Genomic DNA, 20,549 nt, shown 5'->3' with positions numbered 1-20,549 from the left:
ACATGCCTGTATTCACGTGTGCTGCCAGACACCTCTAATGACTGATTTTGGTTCCAGCCCAGACACCACAGACCATCAGCCCTCCACTGGTCACTGGTGAAGAAACACCTCTCGTTAGCCTGACTGTGGATAACACCCACCTGGAGCACGGGGTGGTGTATGAATATGTCAGCAGCGCAGGAATCAAGTCCTTTGTCCTGGAGAAAATTGTGGAACCAAAAGGTTGCTTCAATCTCACCGCAAAGGTACCGGAAACCGTACATGGCCACCTTCACTGCTAAACAGAACAGGGAAGCAAGTAACACGGACGTTCCTCTGGTGGCTTGGATTGGCAATCTGGATGAGGTAGCACATGATCTTCTCAACCCTGCCTGGAGTTCTCTTCATGAGAATGCGCCAGGTTCTAATAGCTCGTTTGGTACGAGCAAGGCAGCAAATGCTCCCAGGATTTCAGCTGTTGAGGTAGAGGGAGAAGAGCCCTCAGCTGTGGAATTCTCGCTTTTATCTGTCTGGTGACATACTCTTTGCTGATACTAAGATTAGTCTTTTCAGGCAAGAATTTGCTTTACCTTGGAAGAAAATCAAGCAGCTTTTTCCCATCCAATGGGCTGGACGGGCCACTTGAAGGGGTTGAGCAGAGCTGCTGCTATTGGAAAGCAGCAGCGTGCTTAGCTGGTCGTCTGTGACAATAATGAGCTAACAGTAACTGTTTCTGTCACATGCAGGTAACATTATTGTTATGTCCTGTGAAAGCATGCCAGAGCAGGTAGCTTCAACAGGGCACAGTGGATATTCTGACCCACTTCAATTATTATCAAAATTTTTGAGGAGTCTTCTCTGACTCCGGGGGTTAGGCATGATAGTGGTTCTCGGGTAGCAATAAAGGCAGCTTGTTCTGAGGCAGCTTTATTCATCCATGACGGCATGGGGGCTTTGCCATTTACTCAGTGGAAAAAAGCTGTATTTTCCCTCACCGTCAAGCCTCATATCACTGATATCACCGTCGTTTTGTTTTGTTTAGATTTTAGAGGCCTTTGCTGCAGAGGACAATCACTTTGTAAGGAATTGCAGAAGACTTATATCCCTGAGCAGTGCTGTGGCCACCATGCCCCAGTATGAATTCCGGCAAATCTGTGACACTAAGCTGGAAAGCATTAGCAGAAGAATCACAAACTACCAAGAGGTACCACACTACTGGTGAAGTCTCTAGATGGTATTTCATTGTGAGAGCTGGATCTTGGTGTTCTTTATTAATGAATCCAAACTGCTGTAGAGGTAGGGGACGCAGAGGCACGAAAACAGCCCTGCAAGTTATTGAAACTGCAAGTTTTGAGGAAAAAAGACATTATCTGTAAGTCACTCCTTTCAGCTTGTCAGGGCTGTGGGTTGTAACATAAGTGCAGGTTGATTTCTACCATACCAGTTAGTAAATATGACAGCAGAATGATCAGTGTCTGACCGAACGTGGACACAGGTACAGCGCATCGTAGTCTGAACAAACCACATGGGGTTTTGTGCAGTTACCTGAGCTGTTTGAAAAGAGTCCTAGAAGGTGTAGCTGGTCACTTTCAGTTGTTATTTTATGAGCTTTGTTTTTTTAATGTGTTATTCCAGCTGCAGCAGAAATCATGTGATTCTGGAGTAGGAGGCAGGAAGAAAGAAGGATTGTCTGTATTGCATCATAGTTTTTTGCAAGTCAACTAGCACACGCTTGCTTTATTTCTCCCAGTTTGCAGATGAACTGAAAACAAAGGTGAGCCCAGCCTTCAAACAAGCCGTCACGGACCCACATTTCCTCAACAGCATGGATTTCTGCCCCACCAACTGCCACATTAACCTCATGGAGGTATCGTACCCCAAAAACACTACCTCAGCAGGGAGGTCGTTCAGCATTCGCATTGGACGGAAACCCTCTATTATTGGTCTTGATCCAGAACAAGGTGATAATTATCTTCAAATCACACTGATTTTGTCTGCTTAAAAAGTTGTGTCTTTCCACTGCTCAGCAAGGTCAAAATAAGTTCCAAAGAAACACAGTCTTGCCAGTACCCTTTTTTCCTACTTAAAATCAGAGTCGATCAGATTGTAGTGCTCTTCTCTTGTCATTAGTAGATGAATTCCATGCATTGGAGCTCAAAGTCTCTGCTCTGTCAAGGGGATCTATTTTCTTGTAGCAGCTACACAGCATTTGTCCTACAACCTGATTATTTAATATTTATATATTATTTGATATTGATATATTTAATATTTCCAACATTTCTTCATCATGATCTCGCTTGATATGCTTCTGATGCATTGTCTTGTGAAGGCCAGAGTGCAGGAATGTGTGGAGGACACAGGGAAGCGTAGCCTAACCAGTCTTCCGAAGAATGGCATCAGCTACTCAAAGAGGTCGATAAAGAAGCCCTGCTTGCCTGAAGATATTAAAATGCCTTAGTATTTTTAATGCGAGCTAAGGTGGTTAGCAAAGTACCAAAACTGGCAGCATTTTTAAATGAAAAGGAATTTTATTTATCTTCTGTAAGGACATAATCCTGTTTCTTTATATATATATACACACACGTACATGTTTGTGCGTGGGGGCGTGTGTGTGTAAACATTTGTAAAGCTGCAATAATAACACAGAGCAGCTCCTGAGAACCCAAACTCATTAACATTTCAGCAGATGCTTTTCGATACTATCCTTGTTGTCCGTATGAGTGTCTGCGTGAACAGTTGCAGTCTTTACTTCCATAATTTAACCTGTTTCTGGACTGCAGTAAATTCTAAACATCTAGCTGGCTGCCAGAAAAAAAAAGACTTTTTTTTTTTTAAGAATGTATTTGTCATAGAATGTAATTATAGAAAATAATGCTGTGAAATTTTATTTTTTTCCTCTTAAAATCCCACATATCCAGCTATGATTTTGGGGATGGAGTGGGGAAAGTCATGAGAGCCGTACTAACTAGACCCTTCGATATTTAGTAGGTACCTTAAATCCTGTCTCATATACTCAACACTGCATCACCACTATGGCTGCACCATCCTGGAGATGTCTGACCCCAGAAGATGGAGATCTCGACGGTAGCTTTGGCCAGCAGAATGGAGGAACAATGCAGGAAGAAAGGGGACTCAGTTTTCTGCTGAAACAGGAAGATCGGGAGATCCAGGACTCATACTTGCACCTTTTCAACAAACTTGACGTTGCAGTGAAGGAGATGAAGCAATACGTCATTCAGATCAATAAGTGAGTAGAGATTCCTGTACGCGCTGCAGAGAGCAATGCTGACAAAATGAGGCATTAGCCTCAGAAAACACATTGCGCCCGTTGTCCCCAACCGTCACACTCTTACACTCGCTGATTCACACATGCAGTTGCATTACAGCTCCTTTCTGGTTGCGTCAAACCTGCTCCTGTGCAGATCCACCGAGCTATAGATGATTGTCCTTCACTCCTAAAAGTCTACTTGAATTCAGCAGCCACTGTTCTGCTGGCTCTCTGTTCCAGTGTAAGAGTCTGTTGGTGCCAACAGCAGTTTTGGAATTCCATATCAACATAGCCCCTACCCTTGAGGTTTTGTCTGTCATAAGGCAGACTAAGCAAAACTTGTGATTTCAGGCAGCTTTCTCTATGGCACCAATGGTTTTGTTTCCTCTTCCTGTATTTCTCTCGTCATGGGTCTCTTAGTAGTGGCAGTGAAGGATTTGACTAGTCTGGCTGTGTATTGTGCGTAACTGGCAGGTGTTTGGGTGGCAGGGACTGCAGGGGTGATGTGTGTGGGAAGAAGCCAGAAGATGCCCTAAGCTGCTCGCAGCCACTCTCAGGAATCCCAGTAACGAAGAACAGCCCATCATGCACCAAAACTTCAACTGACGGGAAAGCATGTGGAGCGGTGGCTCAAATACACCGAAGAAAGGGCAGTAGCTGCTGGGTAGAGCCAGCAAGGTGCCCCAGAGGAGGAAGTGAGGACTTGGGCAAATTAAATCCAGGCCAGCGGTTAGAGTGATGAAGCTGTACCTTCCGGAGGTGCCTGTGGGAACCGGATCTTTTGTGAACTGAGATTCATGGATTTCAGTGAGCCCCTTTCAGAGCTTGTAGTCCGTGTGAAGTGTTGGTGAGGTTGCTTTCGGTTTCACGTAGCTGAACTGATTGAAGTGTCATTACACCTCATTTGTGAGATTATCCACAGGTCCCTGAGAGCTTTATGTTCTACTTTTGCAGACTTCTGTCCACCATAACAGAACCTACAGAAGGTGGTGCCTGTGAGCCACCATCCACTGAGGAGACATCTCCACCTTCCCTGGGAACAGAAGAGAGCGATCCTGACAAAGCTGAGCATGGGGGAATCAAGAAGGTCTGCTTCAAAGTTTCGGAGGAGGACCAGGAAGACTCTGGACATGATACAATGAGTTTCAGAGACTCCTACAGGTTAGTCTGGAGATGGTGCCACTTTTTCCTTACTAATACAATGTTTTGAAGTGCTAATCCAGGTGTGGATTCAACAAGCAGGTTATTTTCCAGGCAGTCAATTATTCCACATGCACTTAGGAAAGTATTCACTGGCTACGGTTACTTCACTACATCTATTACCATGGAGACATACACAGCCAAAAACCTTCCCTCATAGCAATGCCAAAATCCTAATGCTTCTAGAAAGTTGAGAGAAATTCAATAAGTAGGTCTAGTGTGACTCTCCCTTTCTATATCACATAGCTGGAAACAACAGCAGCTCAGCAGCGTCTGCAGACTGCTTGGTGTTACAGTAACCACTGTTACAAGGGGATGTTTCCACTCAGTTCTGCAAACAATTTCCCCAGAAGTCTAAGACACTGAGAAACAGAAATGGACATGGGGTTCTTTATTTTTTAATGGACCTTTGAAACCACAAATGCAAATGTTTATTCAGGTGTCTCAAAATCTTGGTTTGCTACTGAAGGAAATCTCAGACAGTCCAAATCTCTCTGTCTTGGGAGGAAACATTTGGAAATTCAGCTTCAGAAGAAATGGAATAACAAGTTGCAGTAATGTTTGGCCACTAATTTTACATCCTTAATAAGCCATACTGACATGTGTAGTAAGGCCATAGGACTTTGTCTGCGTGAAGGAGTGAGGACACGTCACGGTGAGCTGGGAGGACTGCAGTAACCCGAATAAAGGATGCGTCTGAAACGTCCGCACCACGGCCTGGTTCTTGCCTGGCTGTTGGCTTTGTACTAGTACAGTAGTGACACATCACATTCGTGCAGGACTGCAGAATGACCGAATCGGAACAGTTTGCTCAGAAGGGGTCTCTGGACTGTTGGTTGCTGAGGGCCTTGTCCTGTTGAATATTGAACATCTCTAAGGGCAGCAAATACGAAGTCAGTAAAGAAACAGAACCAGCATTTACAGTGTTGAGATCTGTGGCACCTATTCTTTTGTGCTAGGTTTAAATCCACACGTGTGCTGTGCACCTTTTTTGTTGAAATGTGCTGCGTTTCCTTCATTGTTAACGGGGATCCCATTTATGGACACAGCTTCGTTTAAATGGTTTCTGTAATTGAGGTTAATCCATCCTGGGTAACAAAGTGACATCAACCACACTCTCTGTGGGTCTGTCACTTGTTCCTTAATTCTACACAGGAATGAAGATCAGAAAGATTATTTTTGTCTTATTTTTGAGAGAGAGGCAGAGAATTAATCATATATTACAGATAATAATTACTCAAGGGGGAATAAAATGTATTTTGATGGTTTTTGATCTGAAAAACTCCTGAGGAGCTACAAAAATGAGCAAATTACAGGTAAGGAAATATCTGGTTAGCATTAGCCAAGCTGCTTTCTTCTGGAGGTGTAATTCAACTTTCATAAGGGTTTGCACTGCGCAGTAGTTGCTGTAAGTATTAATCTTCTTCAGAAAAAATAGATTTCTGTGATAGTAGGTTTAGCAAAGGACAGGTGAGATCCCTGATTACAGTTCTTTCAATTGCTCTTACGTTTTTCTCTCATCTCAGTCTAAAATAGAAACAGAGGAAGAGACAATATGGGGAATTTCGTAGGCTTTGTTTTGGGCTTGTATCGTTAAGAGCACTGTGTCACTTGACTGGAGGGGGCCAGACCGAGATCCACGGCCTTCTTGGTTACTTTTATTAAGTTAAGTTATAGTTAGTGTAACGTGAACTCTAAACAGAGAGGTTCAGACTAGAGTTTTCCAGCTGGCTGTAGTGACTCCTGCTTCCTGAGGTGGTTTAGAATCGCAGTGCCAGATTCCCCAGTGATACAGATTCCTTGTTTCCTCTGCCATCTCCAAGAGCTGTGCTGCTGCAGTGTCGCTGTGTGCTGGAGCTGGATGCTGTAATATTCTGAGAACTGGTAACAAATGCAGAGTTTAGTGGAGATTCCATCTCACAGGCTTTAGTTCTTTCTCCCCTACTCGGCGCTCCTAGAGCGTGTTTAACGATGCGGCCCAGATGAGGTCCGTGGTGGGAGGTCCGTTTTCATTAGTTACAGGATCCAGGTGATGTGTTCAGCATTGAGTGGTCAGCACAGATGAGGAAGACATCCGGGTACGGTGCCAGCCCAGAGGCCCTGCCGAATGGCTGTTCTGCAGGGAGTTAGTTCTTTCTTCTGTATATGCCTAACAGTTAGTTAGTTTTGGGGCTTGTGGTGTTAATAAAACCAGAATGGTGGTGTCTCGGAGACGGAGCGTTAGGACAGCTTTGTTCAGTCACCTTCTGTGCTTTTCTTCCTAGTGAATGCAACAGTAACCGGGACTCGGTGTTGTCATACACCAGCGTACGGAGTAATAGCTCGTACTTGGGCAGCGATGAGATGGGGTCAGGTGAGTGTGTGCAGAGGGAACACAGATACTTCTCTTACCAGGCGCCTTAGCAGGGCTGATAAGTCTTTGCTGATTATAAGTACTTGCCTGTTGAAGTTGTAAATGTGGTTTCTTCAAAATTAATCACAAGAACATAAAGATAGAGATTTGTTCTTTTTCTAACGAACCACAGTATATTTGGAATACGGTCGAGGTGCTGGGCAGGGATACGCTTCTTTAGTTACTGCATATTTGTGTTATATGAAAAATCATGTATACAACAATCTATGAATTGGAGATAAAGCAGCAATCTTTCTTCACCCAAAGCAGTGTGAAGATGTGCCTGTGTAATCTGTGGCCTCATCACAGATAACATTTGTAAGACAGTTAAAAGCTTTTTGTCTTTCCTGTATTAGGAGATGAGCTTCCCAATGATATGAGGATTCCTTTAGACAAACAAGACAAACTTCACGGCTGTCTGGAACATCTTTTTAACCAGGTATGCAAAGCATTACTCTCACACAAAATTAGTTTCTCTTTACCAATGTCAACACAAGAAAATGGAAATATCAAGTTGGATACAGTAATTATATTTTGAGGGAAGGGAAACTATCAAGATTCTGGGGTACAGTATAAGCAAATGTATTTATTATAGGAGAGTTTGAGGAATCCGTTTTGTCAACGTGCAAGTTGCCTTGTGTGATTTAAGCAAGGTTGACCTAATGCCTTATCTCAGGCATTAGACTAAGGGGAAAGAAGCTCGTGAATAAAAGGAAAAGGTGAACAAAATTCAAATCGCTTGTATGATCTAGATGGATCGCATTTACAGGCCTCAGGAGAGTCCTCACAAGTTTAGTCAACAGACAGCTTTATCGATGGACAGCACCAGAGTGTTGTGTTATCTTCTACCTATCATCTCCTCAGCACGTAGGGCATTGCTGTGCAGAGCGTGAGGCTCTTGAGGCCAGTTCCTGGTTAGGCAGTCTGCATGCTATTTTCAATGAAAAACCATCCCAGAATACAAGGAGCATAATGGCTTTCATGGGAAAATGCAAGAGTTCTGTTCAGATTTTCTTTCTTTTGCAAATCTTACCGACACTGATGAAAACATTCCAATTGTAGGTTGATGCAATCAATGCACTTCTAAAAGGCCCAGTAATAACTAAGGCCTTTGAAGAAACCAAGCACTTTCCAATGGACCACAGTTTGCAAGGTAAAGGTTGATTGCGTTTAATCGTGATTTGTTAGGACGTTAACATGCATGTGCATGGCTGGATGGCCACAGAGCTTTCACTGTGCAGGCGACCCAGCCAGGCAGCAGTGGCAGGTACCGTGTCTGACCAGTGACATTTTGCATCCTTGAAAGGTCATTTCCACATTAATTCCTTCTGAAACACGCACAACGCTCTGCTGTTACTTGCTGCTGAATCCTCACTGCTCTTTCACAAGTCTCCACGTCTACCCTTTGATGTGAACACAGATGTGTAACTCAAAAGGTGGAGATAGGCCAGATACAAGATAAATGAACTCTGATAAGCTGATGAGGGACTGACTGACGACTGTAGATCTGAGGCACAAAAAGGTTCTGCCCAAGTTTGCTTAATAACCGACTCTGCTTTTCTTCAGCTGGATAATTGCCAGAGTAAACTCATCCTCACATGACACTTACTTATTTTGAAAACTGATTCCCATAGAGAGCAAACAAATGGTACTGTGTTTCCCTTTCCTCAGGGAGCATGACGAGACTTTGGTCTTAATGGTTTTGGGGCCCAGGATGTGGTTTCTTCTCTCACTGAAATACACATGACTTTATTTTCTGAACATTTGCAGCATTTCCTTTCCCACTTGAAATCTGAAATGTTTCCTACTATTCCTACCATACTTCAGGTGCTGCCGGCACGCCCGGCCCTGCTCCAGCCTTTGACAAGCTCTATTTTTGAGTGGCAAACTCGAGAAGAGGGCTTTCTGCTTTTTTTTCCTGACTCCCGAAATAACTCCTATGAAGTTCTGTTACATTAACTCATCTCCGCAAACACATTCACGCTTATGTAGAATATCTGTTAGTCTTTCCATGCACCGTTTGAATGAAGGGAAGAAATAACAGACACCCTGTGTTCACTTCCTTTTATTTTATTTTGCTTAAACAGAGTCTTATTTATTAAAAGTAGATTAATTACACTGAGAGAGTCTTTCAGTTAACTGAAGATCGCACATTCATCACACTGAGGCACAGCCAAGCCCTGTAATCCTGGCCCAAAGTGTCTGTTTAATGGCCCCACAGACGCCTTTCGGAGGGGGATGGCACTCCGAACACTGTCCCGGGTCTGATCCAGAGCGGTTACTTGGCACAGTTTTTCCGTGTTTCTCTGTCTGCTTGTGCATTTTATCACCAGCAACAGGATATTTGGCACAGTCATGGAGAATAAATCTTCTACTCTGTAATTAAATAATTAGCTTCCATGAGGTGAAAAAAACCCAGAATATTTCACAACATCGCATCAGTATTATGGGATGCGTCAGCTGCAGCCCAAACGTTGCTCTGATTCTGCACAGCCAGAGACTCCAGATCTACCCAGTAGAGCTGCCTGCACATCTCTGAAGGCAGAGAAAACAGACAGGAATTTCGTTCTTTGCGAGTAGTGCAGCGCTCCCTTCGCTGTGCGTGTCACCCGTGTACGTAACTTCCAGGCCATTGAAAACAATGCTAGGAGACGACTGATGGTGAGATTATTGGATTAGTCTTTTTTCTTTCTGTGTTGGCTCTCTGTAAGAACATTTTTTGCTCACGGTTGTTGCTATTGGTACTGTATCTCTGCTTTCATCTGTATACACATTACAACTCATAAGCCTCTCTCACCTATGCAGCACGTACTTAATGACTAACAAGCGGTATTTTCTCTAGAATTTAAACAGAAGGAAGAAACAACAGTTAGATGCCGGAATAATATCCAAGCCAGCATTCAAGAAGATCCGTGGAACCTTCCATTGCGCATCAAGAACCTTGTTGAAATCATACAAAAATATGTGGAAGGTCTGTAAACAAGGAGGAGTTTGTTATTGGCTTCAGGGAGGAAAGATCTTGATCTAATCAAGTGTAGCAGTTAAAATTAACTCAATTTATAATAAGGCTGCACTGGCTGCAGAGAAGAACAGGTAAAACCGGTTGGTGTGTGCACAGTCCCAGTGCTCTCTGGTAAAATCTCGCCTGGGCAGTAATTCCAAAGAACTCTCATTTGATTTCATCAGCCCGTTCAGCCAGAATGGCAGCAGCCTGACCTGTTCCTGGTGCTTTTTTTAACCCTTCTAGCAAATGGAGAGATGCTTGGGATATTCCAGAACAAAAGCAAATGCTGATCAGATAGATACTACAACATCCTAAACCGTTGCAGCCTGTTGAACAGCAGCAGGAGCTAAATCTGATGCTTACAGGCCAGTGCAAGGCACTGGACAGAAACCACCGCTTTAGGTGTTTGTCCACCTGTGCACTTCATTTCATAGTAGCTAACAGAGCATTTAGCCTGTAAAATTCTTTGATTTACACCTTGTTTCTTTTCCAGTCGTTAACATGTCTGTGCAAGTAAGGACTACTAGAGTAAATGGAACTGGCCACGCAGGGGCCAGGGCTTGTAGGGGATGAGGAGGCTGTTAACCTAATGCGATCAAATCTCCCTCGGCATCATGTTGACTAGAGCATTCCTTTTCTCCACTCTTCTAGATGGGAAGAATCAGCTGCTTCTGGCCTTGTTAAAGTGCACAGGTAAGGGGGTTTGATCTGTTGCAAAACAAGCACGTATACAGAGACGTCCCTAACGCAGTTTGATGTGCAGGCATATACAGACATCAGAATGTTCTGGTTTTCCTTAACATTTAGGTTTTTCCCTGGCACTTTATGCAAACATTTCTTCCGCTCTGCATCTAGGGCAACCTCTCCAGACACCTGACATCTGTTCTGCAGTTTGCATTATTTCAATTCACTGTGGGCTGCTGGTGTTACCTGGCTGTCCCCGACGTTTCACAAGCACTATTTTTCTTTTTACTGTCTTCATTTTTTCCTTTGTACAATCGTCCTTCCCAGATGGCCTTTGCTGTTTCCTGCTGTGGTGAGAACATGCAGCAAAAATGAGGCCTATTGCACAACTTTCTGTGAGCCCATGGACTCTGTCTTCTTTCCAGACAGAGCAGGGAAGTGTTAGGAGTTAGTTAGGATTGAGTGTACTGAAAGGCTAGCCAGGAGCGGACTGGAATCTAAATGGGCAGGCAGCAGCAGCTGAGTACACCGTGGACATCAGCTGTGACCACGCACAAAACTTTGTGCTCGCGGATCAAGGGAGGGGCCTTTTCCAGCAGTGAATGCTGCAGTCTTTTTGTAATTGAAACACCCACTTTTGTTTGAAAATGAGGTAATAAATAACTGGAACAGGCTGCTGTTATTTCACTGTGGCAGCCTTGAGTCTCAAGTCTTCATTGAATGAAAAAGAGAGATTTGTATGGCTCTAAGTTACCTCTCAGCTCCTGCCAGGGCTGGTCCATGAGTTGGTCCAGACCAGCCTGCAGCATCAGTCTAGTGCCCATAAAGGCTGTTTTTACTAATAGCAGATAAAGTGACTCCCAAAGCCTCTGCCTGTGCCCCATCTCCTGCAGCATTTCCATGACCATCCCCTGGAAACAATGGAGCAGCAGATGGCACCGAACTGGCTCTGGCAGCTGTGTGGCACCAGGGATTCCCTGACTTGAGGACAGTCTTCAGCTCTTTTTGCTTTGCTTCCAGCAGCGCAGAGCTGTACTGCTAGAAGGATCGGTTGCCCTGAAGTTGAGAATATGGCCTGGAGTGTATTGGTTGGTCTATTGTGCTTGGTGCTGTATAAAAGTAATCCAGCTCTTCAAAGCCTCTGGGTGATGTCTTCAGCTTCTTTCTGGGGGGAGCTGCCTTGCCAACAAGAGACTGCTCTGCCCACTGCCTGCTGGAGGAGCAGGGGAAGGAGCCTGGGAAGTAGCTCTTCACTTATTCATGTGCCTCTTTGGCCTGCAATCCCCTTAAGTGTGATGCATTTGATTTGACCAGCATGTGGCCGCCTGGCAGGCGGACTGGAAGCAGCGTTAACACGGGAAATTCTCCCAGGAAACGTAAACCAGTTGGTGCCGTATGGGCAGGCACGGTTAATGCATTAAGCATATGGGAAGCCCAGAAAATACAGATGGATGGGGAAGATGAATCGCTAATAGCCCAGGAGAGAAGTAATGGCAGAGACCTTCTTTCAAGAATTCTCTTGCCTCTGTAAACACAAAAAGAAGGGAATCAGTCCGGATACGGCACTAAGGAGTTACAGCTCTTCCCAGTCAGAAGAAGGAGCCTGCAGATGGCAGAGGTAGTACTAGTCAAGTGGACTAGAAAATTTTCAAAGCTGCACGTACTCTAACTATGCTGCCTTTATCTGTATGGCCAGGTTATACAGGGAAAAAAAAAAAAGAGGGTTGTTTTTTTTCCTGTTAAGTCTGTGCAAGGCTACAGCAGAAGCCAGGTGTCATGCACGCACACACAAACTGCCTCTCTGGCAGTGAGATTACAGACAAGTGTATTCATGGCTCCTTTGTGCTTCTCTTCCCTTCTCTGGCAGATACTGAGCTGCAGCTGAGACGCGATTCCATCTTCTGTCAGTCTCTCGTGGCTGCTATTTGCACCTTTTCAGAGCAGTTACTGGCTGCTCTCAACTATCGATACAACAACAACGGGGAGTACGAAGAGAGCAGCAGAGACGCCAGCAGAAAATGGCTGGAACAGATAGCAGCCACTGGTGTTTTACTCAACTACCAGTCTCTTCTCTCCCCTGCTGTGGTAAGATGAAGAGTTGTGGCACCCTTGGGTCTGCTCTCGCCTGTGTGCTGCTCTGCCACCCGCAGCACAGGCAGAGCCCGTCACTGTAGCAGCACGTTTAGACTCTCACTGCAGCAGCTTCTGGAGATTCCCGCTGCCGACAATGTGCCAATGTTCCATATCCCATCATTCGCCTCTCCTCACAAATCCCGGACCCACTGTCACACTAGAACACTAGCAATACTGTCTGCCTTCTAGTTGCTGCCTTCAGGGAGGTTCTTCTGCTCAGCGGTTGGTGGCACGTGTGTGTCCTGCCATCTCCTGGTGAGAATACACATTTCAACACAGCGGTGAGATCCTTCTGAGTATTTCGAGTTCACACGTGAAAATCTCAGCTTTTGTTCATACAAAAAGTTGCATACTTTGATAGAATAGACTGCACTCACACTCGCTCTCACTTCCTGGTGCTGGTGTTTGAGGCACCACATCCAAGGAGGAGAGGAGCTGGTCTTGCATCGTTCATCTGCACCTAATGAACAGATAAGCCACAGCTACAGTAGATAAGCTACTGTAACTACAAAAATGTTAAGAAAAAGGAGCATAAAAAGAGACAAGCAGCTCTGACACTATAGAGAAGTGAGGCTTTTTGGACTTAGTAAACAGTGTAGATTGAGCGTGGGGTGATTGATTAGTTGGTTGGGGTTTTTTTTTAACACAATCCAAAGTCTGTGCGTATCTACCTACCATTTAGTTACTGTGCATGGAATGGATGGACATTGATTGCACAGTAACCAATAGGATGTTCTTCACATTTGTGTGTATAAAGGTTGGAGAACGACATCCCTTCAAACTTAGTCCTTAAGCCTCTCTACGCTCTGTAGCTAACACCAAATGACATCAAAGCAAAGGGCAGGGAAATTTGTAAAAGCCATTAGGAATCACCTGGCTGCGATAGAGTTCCTTCCTGCCACTGAGCTCTTTCTGGCAGATTATAACCTATTTCTATCCCTTCCTTGGCTCTACAGAAGGAGGAACGTACCATGCTGGAAGACATCCAGGTCACTCTGACGGAACTGGACAAAGTTGCCTTCTATTTCAAGCAGCTGGATGAAAGTCTTGTGGCAAGTGCGTATTCTCTGTTTCTTTGAAGCTCTTTCTTTCTTGTTTGTTTTAGTATCCCCCTGATTATAAATCTAACAGACCACGTCCGACCTGGAGAGCATTGAGCAGCTTCTCCAAAGCTTCCCCTGCAAACACCCAGAATAAAAAGCAGGGCTGGCATCGCAAGATGCTGGTGGCACGTGCTGTGATTTGTGGCTGTGGTCTGTGCCAGCACTCCTTACCTGTGCAATCACGCAGCTGAGGAGCAGTGCCTGACAGGTGGTTGTAATTCACCGCGTTACCTGAGGTAGAGGGCCTGTCCCTCTCAGCTCTTCTGGGTCCTGGGTCCCACCCTGCCAGATCTCTCTCCGTGTTCACTGACTATGATGCCACGAAACAAGATGGGATTTGAATTATTAACCATGTTTATTGTATTATCATCAAACATTGTACTAGCTGATGTATCTAACTGTGTATCTCTTGAGGCACAATATTTCAGAGCCTGCGTTCTCTCAGTGAAGGGTCTCCCTTGTTCATCTGATGGTGGAGCTCTAAAATGTCATTAGATAATCTTAACAAACTCAGATAGCGATGGTTTCACGTTCTCCTGCTGTGGTAAAGCAGCAAGTGTTTTATCTTTATTTCTCCAGATACTCATGTCTTCTACCACATCGAAGGAAGTCGTCAGGCCTTGAAGGTTATCTTTTATCTTGACAGCTACTACTTCTCCAAACTGCCTTCTCGGTTTCAGAATGGGGGAAGCTTGAAACTGCACACAGTGCTCTTTACAAAAGGTGTTTATTAAAAGCTTTCATTAGAAAAATAAGCTAACTGGTGATGTTGAGAGAGTCAAAATAAAGAGTGACCATGAAGCTGTTAACGTCATGCAGCTGACAGCTACAGCCATAGCTAGGCAGCAAATGTTTTCCATTCTAGGAAGACCTGGGGAGTGCTAGATTTTAGAGTAAGACACAGTCGTGAGAAGAAGATATGCCTGTTTGGGGCACTTTGATGCCTTCCTGTAAAGGCCATAGAGACATTATATCAGACTACACGGACGATCTGATGAGTACAGTATCAGGAGATGCTCCCAGACTAGAGAGGTGTTCTTTTAAAAGCATACACCATGACAGAATCTCTGGGCTGGAAAGTGACTTAGTAAGCAAATATTGACACCAAAATACAACACAGGGAATTTCCTTTGAGGCGATATTAATGGGGAGTCGTCGCTGTTAGCTAGAGCTGCTTTCTGTGCTTTATGATGCCGCCACCATATTCCCATACTGGGAAATCCATTTAATTTATGTGGTAACAGAATCAGCCTTGACATGATCCAGCAGTCATTTGCTGAGCAGTGACATGGTATAAATAAGTAAATGGATAAAAAGAAAACTAAGCACATAGGTTTAGTAAAATGTTTTCTTCTTCAGCTCTGGAGAGCCCGGAGGGGCAGTCACAGCCAGCTGGCTCATCTCTAGAAGAACTGCCACAGCAAATCAACGGTATTTCACTTGAAAAAGTGCAGCAATACTACCGTAAACTCAGGTATTTCATGCTTCTCCCTTTCTCTCAGAGACTGAAAAGATGCTCCTTGACAAGGCCCTAAAATCTAATGAAAAAGATTCTGCTCCTGATGATTTCTTTTTACAACTATGATTTTTGGAGGTCCTCATTGTGTGGGAAACTTGATTTTCTTCCTGTAGTTAAGCTTGTTCTGAAGTATTGCACTGTACAGGATGAAATTCCCATCTAATATAACCTCAGAATGTTATGCAGACTAAAAATTATATTTTAAAAAAGTGGGGGGAGGGGTTGGATCTGGAATATTTTAGTACAGACTCTGTAAGTTAACTGCATTCCGATTGGGTCAATAAGAAGAGCAGATCGTGAAGGTTTTTAGCATAGCCATCTCAGATGCTTCATAGAAGACAGTGTACATAGACATGCTTGAAAAGAGACCCACCAACTGATGCTGCTGGCCTTTTTACAGGACATTTTACCTAGAGAGGTCAAACTTGCCCACTGATTCCAATGCTACTGCCGTGAAGATTGACCAGGTATTGTTACTGTGCTTATTTCTACAATAAATTCTCTCACAGAAGTATTGTTTCTACATCTCCGCATCCCAGTCGGGGTGTACCCATATGGCAGACCTGTACAGACCCAAACATCATCTAGATGTTTCCTACCTAAAGAAGTGATCTGAATTTTTTGTTTAGAAGAAAATGTGCAGAACTGGTGTAGACATAAATGCCTTAACTTAGGCACTAAGACAACTCCATTTCACCGTGTCTACCCCACTAAATACGGTATCTGATGCTGGGCAGAATGAATTCATTTTCCTCTTCCACAGACGCATGAAAATGAACAAATGTTCGATGGGCAAGTTCTGCCTTGTTTGAAGTTCCAGAAGGAACAACGGGAAAATAGTCCTGGCCAGCGTCTCCCCTAAAGGCAGGCGGTCTGATTGTGACTGTGAGGCAGTAAATCCTGCTGCAGAGAAGACAAAATCAGAGACTGTCTTTGCAGTTGTAATATAGCTTGTAAACCACGTGTGAGATGTGTTGTAATTGAAAAAAAACCTCAGCAACTGTATTGTGCCACTTCTGAAATTCATAATCTTCTGAACGGTTGTTACTGAGTGGCAGTCACTCTTGTGTAGATTATTATGCTTAGATATAGGATAAAGAATTTTAAATGTCTTTATACTCGAAGGTGTAAGAATGCTTTTTTTTTATTGCTTTGTTTAGCTTATTCGCCCCATTAATGCAATGGACGAGCTTTGCAGGCTGATGAAGTCTTTCATTAATACAAAACCAACCCAGTCAGGATATTCGAGCAGTAACTCAGGGGGCGCTGGCCTGCTACCCATCTCCTCCGAGCTCTGTTACCGACTCGGAGCCTGTCAGATTACAATGTGCGGCACGGGGATGCAGAGGTGAGATTTGAGAAACCTGCGTGTTACTGGTGCGACGAGAACTTCTGTCCTTTCTAGAGAGTTGAGCAATATATTTGATTCTGCTCAAACCAATAGAAAGGTAGCGTGTAAGGAAATAAAATAAGGACCTAAATCTACTGCCATCTTTCCTTTAGGCTGTGATTTTTAATACTTCTGTTAATAATTAGTATTGGCACCTAAACATTTTTATGTTTCGGTGCATCAACCAATGCAACTGATTGAGTGGTCTCACTGAATATAACTCAGTCAATATTGTCTTCAATCACACACTGAAAAAGTAGGAAAAGTTGCTCAAAAATAGCTTTAGAACCTTGGTGAGTGCAAGCATTGGTTCTAAACGGCCCACTGTTCCTCCAGCGTCTCAAAACCATTGAAAAAGATTCATTTGTGAATAACTTTATATGAATCAGTGCAGAAGGGCAGTGAAACACAGCCCTGTAGCAATGATGCTGGAGACTCAGACAGTTGTGGTGTCCAGGTGTAATGAGACTGGGGATGCAGGACTGAGGTCATTCTATAGTTTTGTAAGTAAAACACCCTGAAGTTAGTATAAGCAGTCATACTCAACAGGTAAGTCCTGTACATGCCTACTTAAACCTTTTAAAACATGACCTGTGATTTAATCTCTCCTGTTCCCGTGTTCAGAAGTACACTGAGTGTGTCCCTGGAGCAAGCAGCCATTCTGGCGCGAAGTCACGGACTCTTGCCCAAGTGTATCATGCAGGCTACAGACATCATGCGGAAGCAAGTAAGTGTCTGATGCGTGTCTGCTGCACACTACCACTTTCATTTCAGTAACATCATTGTACAAACACCAGCTTATTTCAGTGTGGTGCTGTTTGTGCACCACAAACCCATCTAGCCCAACGTCTGTTCGTGTTTGAGTAGCTACACATAGACGTGACAGGCACAAATCAACTTGTGCGTCTACAGCCATTACAGCCATTACGATGTACGCCTCGGTGTACATTAGATAAAGTGTGTGCCTTGGTGGTTAGAAAGTAGAGACTCTCCAGTACAATTTCTGTATATAAAACCCCCCCAAGTCTCAGTCACGGTGTTAAATAGTAGGAATTCCCTAGTGCTAGAGACAGCAGTGCTTGTAAAGTGCTTTGGGACTAATTCCATCTTTTAAGTAAACACAGATGACTAATGCACCCACCCAATGGATTCCAGATCTTCTAAAAGTAGTTAATGGAGTCTCAAATAGAAACCATATTCCCATTATAATATTTCCCCCTAAGGATCAGATGCTTTATCGATACTGTCAGTACCATAAATTCTCTGTTTCCTCAGGGACCAAGGGTTGAAATCTCTGCCAAGAATCTGAAAGTGATGGACCAAATGCCACAGTGTGCACCTCGGTAGGTTATTAGGCATTTTGTCTGAGTGCTGGTTTTGTTTCTGTATCAGTTGTGGAGTTCCTGTTAGAACCAAAGATCTCAGCAGCAATAATGGAAAAAAGAAAAAAAAAAACCTCCTGTTCTCCTTTCTCTCAGTACTAAGCCAAGTGCACTACAGATTAATCAGCTTTGCTGCTTACAGTTTTCAGATCATTAACTTCCAAGGTTTCTGCATTTTCTGAGTAAAACATAACTGACCAGAGAGAAGGGTCTTTTTTGGACTGTTGCTGTGGGTTGGCAGAGCGAGGGATTGACAGCCATCTGTGGAACGCTTAGAAAGGAAAATGCCTGAATGGGAAATGCAACTGCAGATATGCAAAGATAATTCATAGACTGAAGAGCTTGACTGCTTAGTGGTGGCAGAGCAGGTTTCAGAGCAAGCCCTTCGAGTGGGAGTAACCACAGAGTAATGGAGCTCTGAGGAAGATCAGTGGCCAGGGTCATGTATGGTTTTGGTTTTGAAAAGCACGGTGCTTTTGTGCATCCTGCTGCACCTAAGAGGAGCGAGAGCTGCTCATCGTCTCTCTGCAGGGTAAGAATAGCTTTAAGAAGAGTCTCTCTTTCTGGCCAACTTCTTCCAGTTTCATGTATGAAAGAGAAGAGACTGTTCTTTAGTAAACTGTAACACAGCATTTTTCCACCGTGGTAGTAACAATTCGTAGTGCTTCAGATGACAGTATCTATAGAGTCAGTCTGTACAGATATCAGAAAGGCTTCTGATTCTACTCTTAATTAATGCACTGTTTACACGAACACAGAACAGTCCTGGCACGCAGGAATTGGCCTCAGAAAAGATCTAGTAAAGTCTGTGCTGTACCTTCAGATCCTTTTATTTTTTTCCCCCCATCTGTTCCTCAAAACGTTTATAGGAAATTATTTTAAACTTCAGAGAGTGTGAGGATGCTTACTGTCACAGTCTGGCCTTGGTTTACTTCCTCAGACCTTAAAAAGCACCAGATTTCACATGTAGAACCTTACCCTTCTGCTGGACTGTAACTGCTAATTCAAAAAGGAATGAAGTTACCGTCAGTGTTGGCTCCTGTACGACGTCCCCCGTGTCACACCCATCAGCGGTTTAGCAGTGCAGTGATTTCGCCTCATTAATGGCTCCATGTTCTTTGGTTTCATTTTTATGACCGTAGCAGCATGCTGTGTTCAAAAAGAAACAGCTTTACAAACAAATCAGAAGATGAGGTATTTCTCTTCTTTTGTGTACATTCTAAATCAAAGTGATAAATTCCAGGACTGTTCATTTGGATTATTTCAGGGCAATAAAGCTCAAATACATGTGTTCCTGCTGGGCTCCATCACCATAATGTGAAATAAAACTGGGCAAAGGTAAAAGGAGATCTGCTGAATTAATGACAATCCTAACGATTAAATTTCCTAGCACTGAGGTTTGTAGTAGCAGTCTTGAAAGAGGAGTTATAAAAGATTTGATTTTATTCAAATGCAAAGTAGAAAAAGCCAATAAAAAGCCACTACAAGGAGTCATAGATGACAGTTACAATGTGCTTTGGTTCAACCACTGATGTCAATTTGCTAAGCTTGTGATTCAAAAATTCTCTCCAAAAACATGATTAACAATTTTAAAGTTTGTTCAACCACGTCAGCAAGCAAATACATTCTTTTATCTGTTTGGTATCTCAAACTGTATGAAGGGTGAGCTCTTACTCAGGAAAAATGCTGAGCTGGGTTAAAAGCCGAAGACAGAGAGAAGGGACTTTGAGGGGCCTGACTGGGCCAAGGTTAAACCGGAGTGCAGCAAGGCCTCCAGTGGTGTTTAAACAACGCTCGTAAATAGCGAATAGCTCACTAGTGGCACTTCTAAAATGGCAATCATTAGAATTAAAACTGGGGTATTCCTGCTACCAGATTACTTCTACCGCTTGCAGAAGGCTGAAGGAGAAGCCGGCTCTCGTATACTGCGCCAGTAACTCTGATACCATCCTTACGATACTGACTGCTGTTCTCTCCTCTGCCATACAGACTGTACAGGTTGTGCCAGCCACCGACAGATGGGGATTTGTAGAAGTGAGAGACACCTCCACTGCAGCATCGTTAAAGCATTCGGCTCCGAGCAGCCCTGCCTGAGGACCCCGCTGACTGACCGCATGGTGCTCAATCATGAGAGAGTGCTCTGGTTTAGTAGGAGACAAACCTGCAGGCACCCTGAATCTGCCTTTGAACTCCTGCAGCGTGTGCAGGGATTCCTGTGTCACTTTGTCTCCTTGAAGAAATTCTGGAAGCAAACAGCACGGAGCTAAGACAGATGCTTCTGCCATTTGCTAGACGCCTGGAAAAGTGACAGTTCTGTTGGAAGAAAGCCGAGTTTTACTGATGACTTGTTTGTGCTGCCACCTCAAAGTTGTGGACTTCAAGATACGGACTGGTTAAGAAAATCCAGAACGACGCAGATCTCTCTCCCCGTACTGCATCTGGCATCCATTTAATTGCCAGCATAATTTTGGTCAGTGTCCTCGAGCAGTAGCTTC

At 43.9% G+C, this 20,549-nt stretch overlaps 1 protein-coding gene across 1 annotated transcript in view; it reads left to right on the top strand.

Annotated features, from left to right (window-relative positions):
- Nucleotides 1-20,086, top strand: part of PREX1 (phosphatidylinositol-3,4,5-trisphosphate-dependent Rac exchange factor 1) — a gene marked incomplete at its 5' end in the record, with an annotated part of 86,981 nt that extends 66,895 nt beyond the window's left edge. Inside the window, 19 exons of the mRNA XM_010145375.1 lie at nt 58-245; nt 1,022-1,183; nt 1,730-1,940; nt 2,968-3,226; nt 4,202-4,408; nt 6,712-6,800; nt 7,196-7,278; nt 7,902-7,992; nt 9,682-9,810; nt 10,495-10,536; nt 12,395-12,612; nt 13,617-13,716; nt 14,343-14,486; nt 15,123-15,237; nt 15,683-15,749; nt 16,443-16,630; nt 17,297-17,399; nt 17,948-18,015; nt 20,044-20,086. Coding sequence (XP_010143677.1) covers nt 58-245; nt 1,022-1,183; nt 1,730-1,940; nt 2,968-3,226; nt 4,202-4,408; nt 6,712-6,800; nt 7,196-7,278; nt 7,902-7,992; nt 9,682-9,810; nt 10,495-10,536; nt 12,395-12,612; nt 13,617-13,716; nt 14,343-14,486; nt 15,123-15,237; nt 15,683-15,749; nt 16,443-16,630; nt 17,297-17,399; nt 17,948-18,015; nt 20,044-20,086 — 2,507 coding nt within the window. The remainder of the gene's footprint in view (nt 1-57; nt 246-1,021; nt 1,184-1,729; nt 1,941-2,967; nt 3,227-4,201; nt 4,409-6,711; nt 6,801-7,195; nt 7,279-7,901; nt 7,993-9,681; nt 9,811-10,494; nt 10,537-12,394; nt 12,613-13,616; nt 13,717-14,342; nt 14,487-15,122; nt 15,238-15,682; nt 15,750-16,442; nt 16,631-17,296; nt 17,400-17,947; nt 18,016-20,043) is intronic.
- Between the last annotated feature and the right edge of the window lie 463 nt (nt 20,087-20,549).

Source organism: Buceros rhinoceros, unplaced genomic scaffold (assembly GCF_000710305.1).
Source record: "Buceros rhinoceros silvestris isolate BGI_N320 unplaced genomic scaffold, ASM71030v1 scaffold10781, whole genome shotgun sequence".
In the NCBI taxonomy this organism is placed as follows: Eukaryota; Metazoa; Chordata; class Aves; order Bucerotiformes; family Bucerotidae; genus Buceros; species Buceros rhinoceros.
Note: the sequence above shows the minus strand (reverse complement) of the source record. Positions and strands in the feature narration are given on the sequence as shown.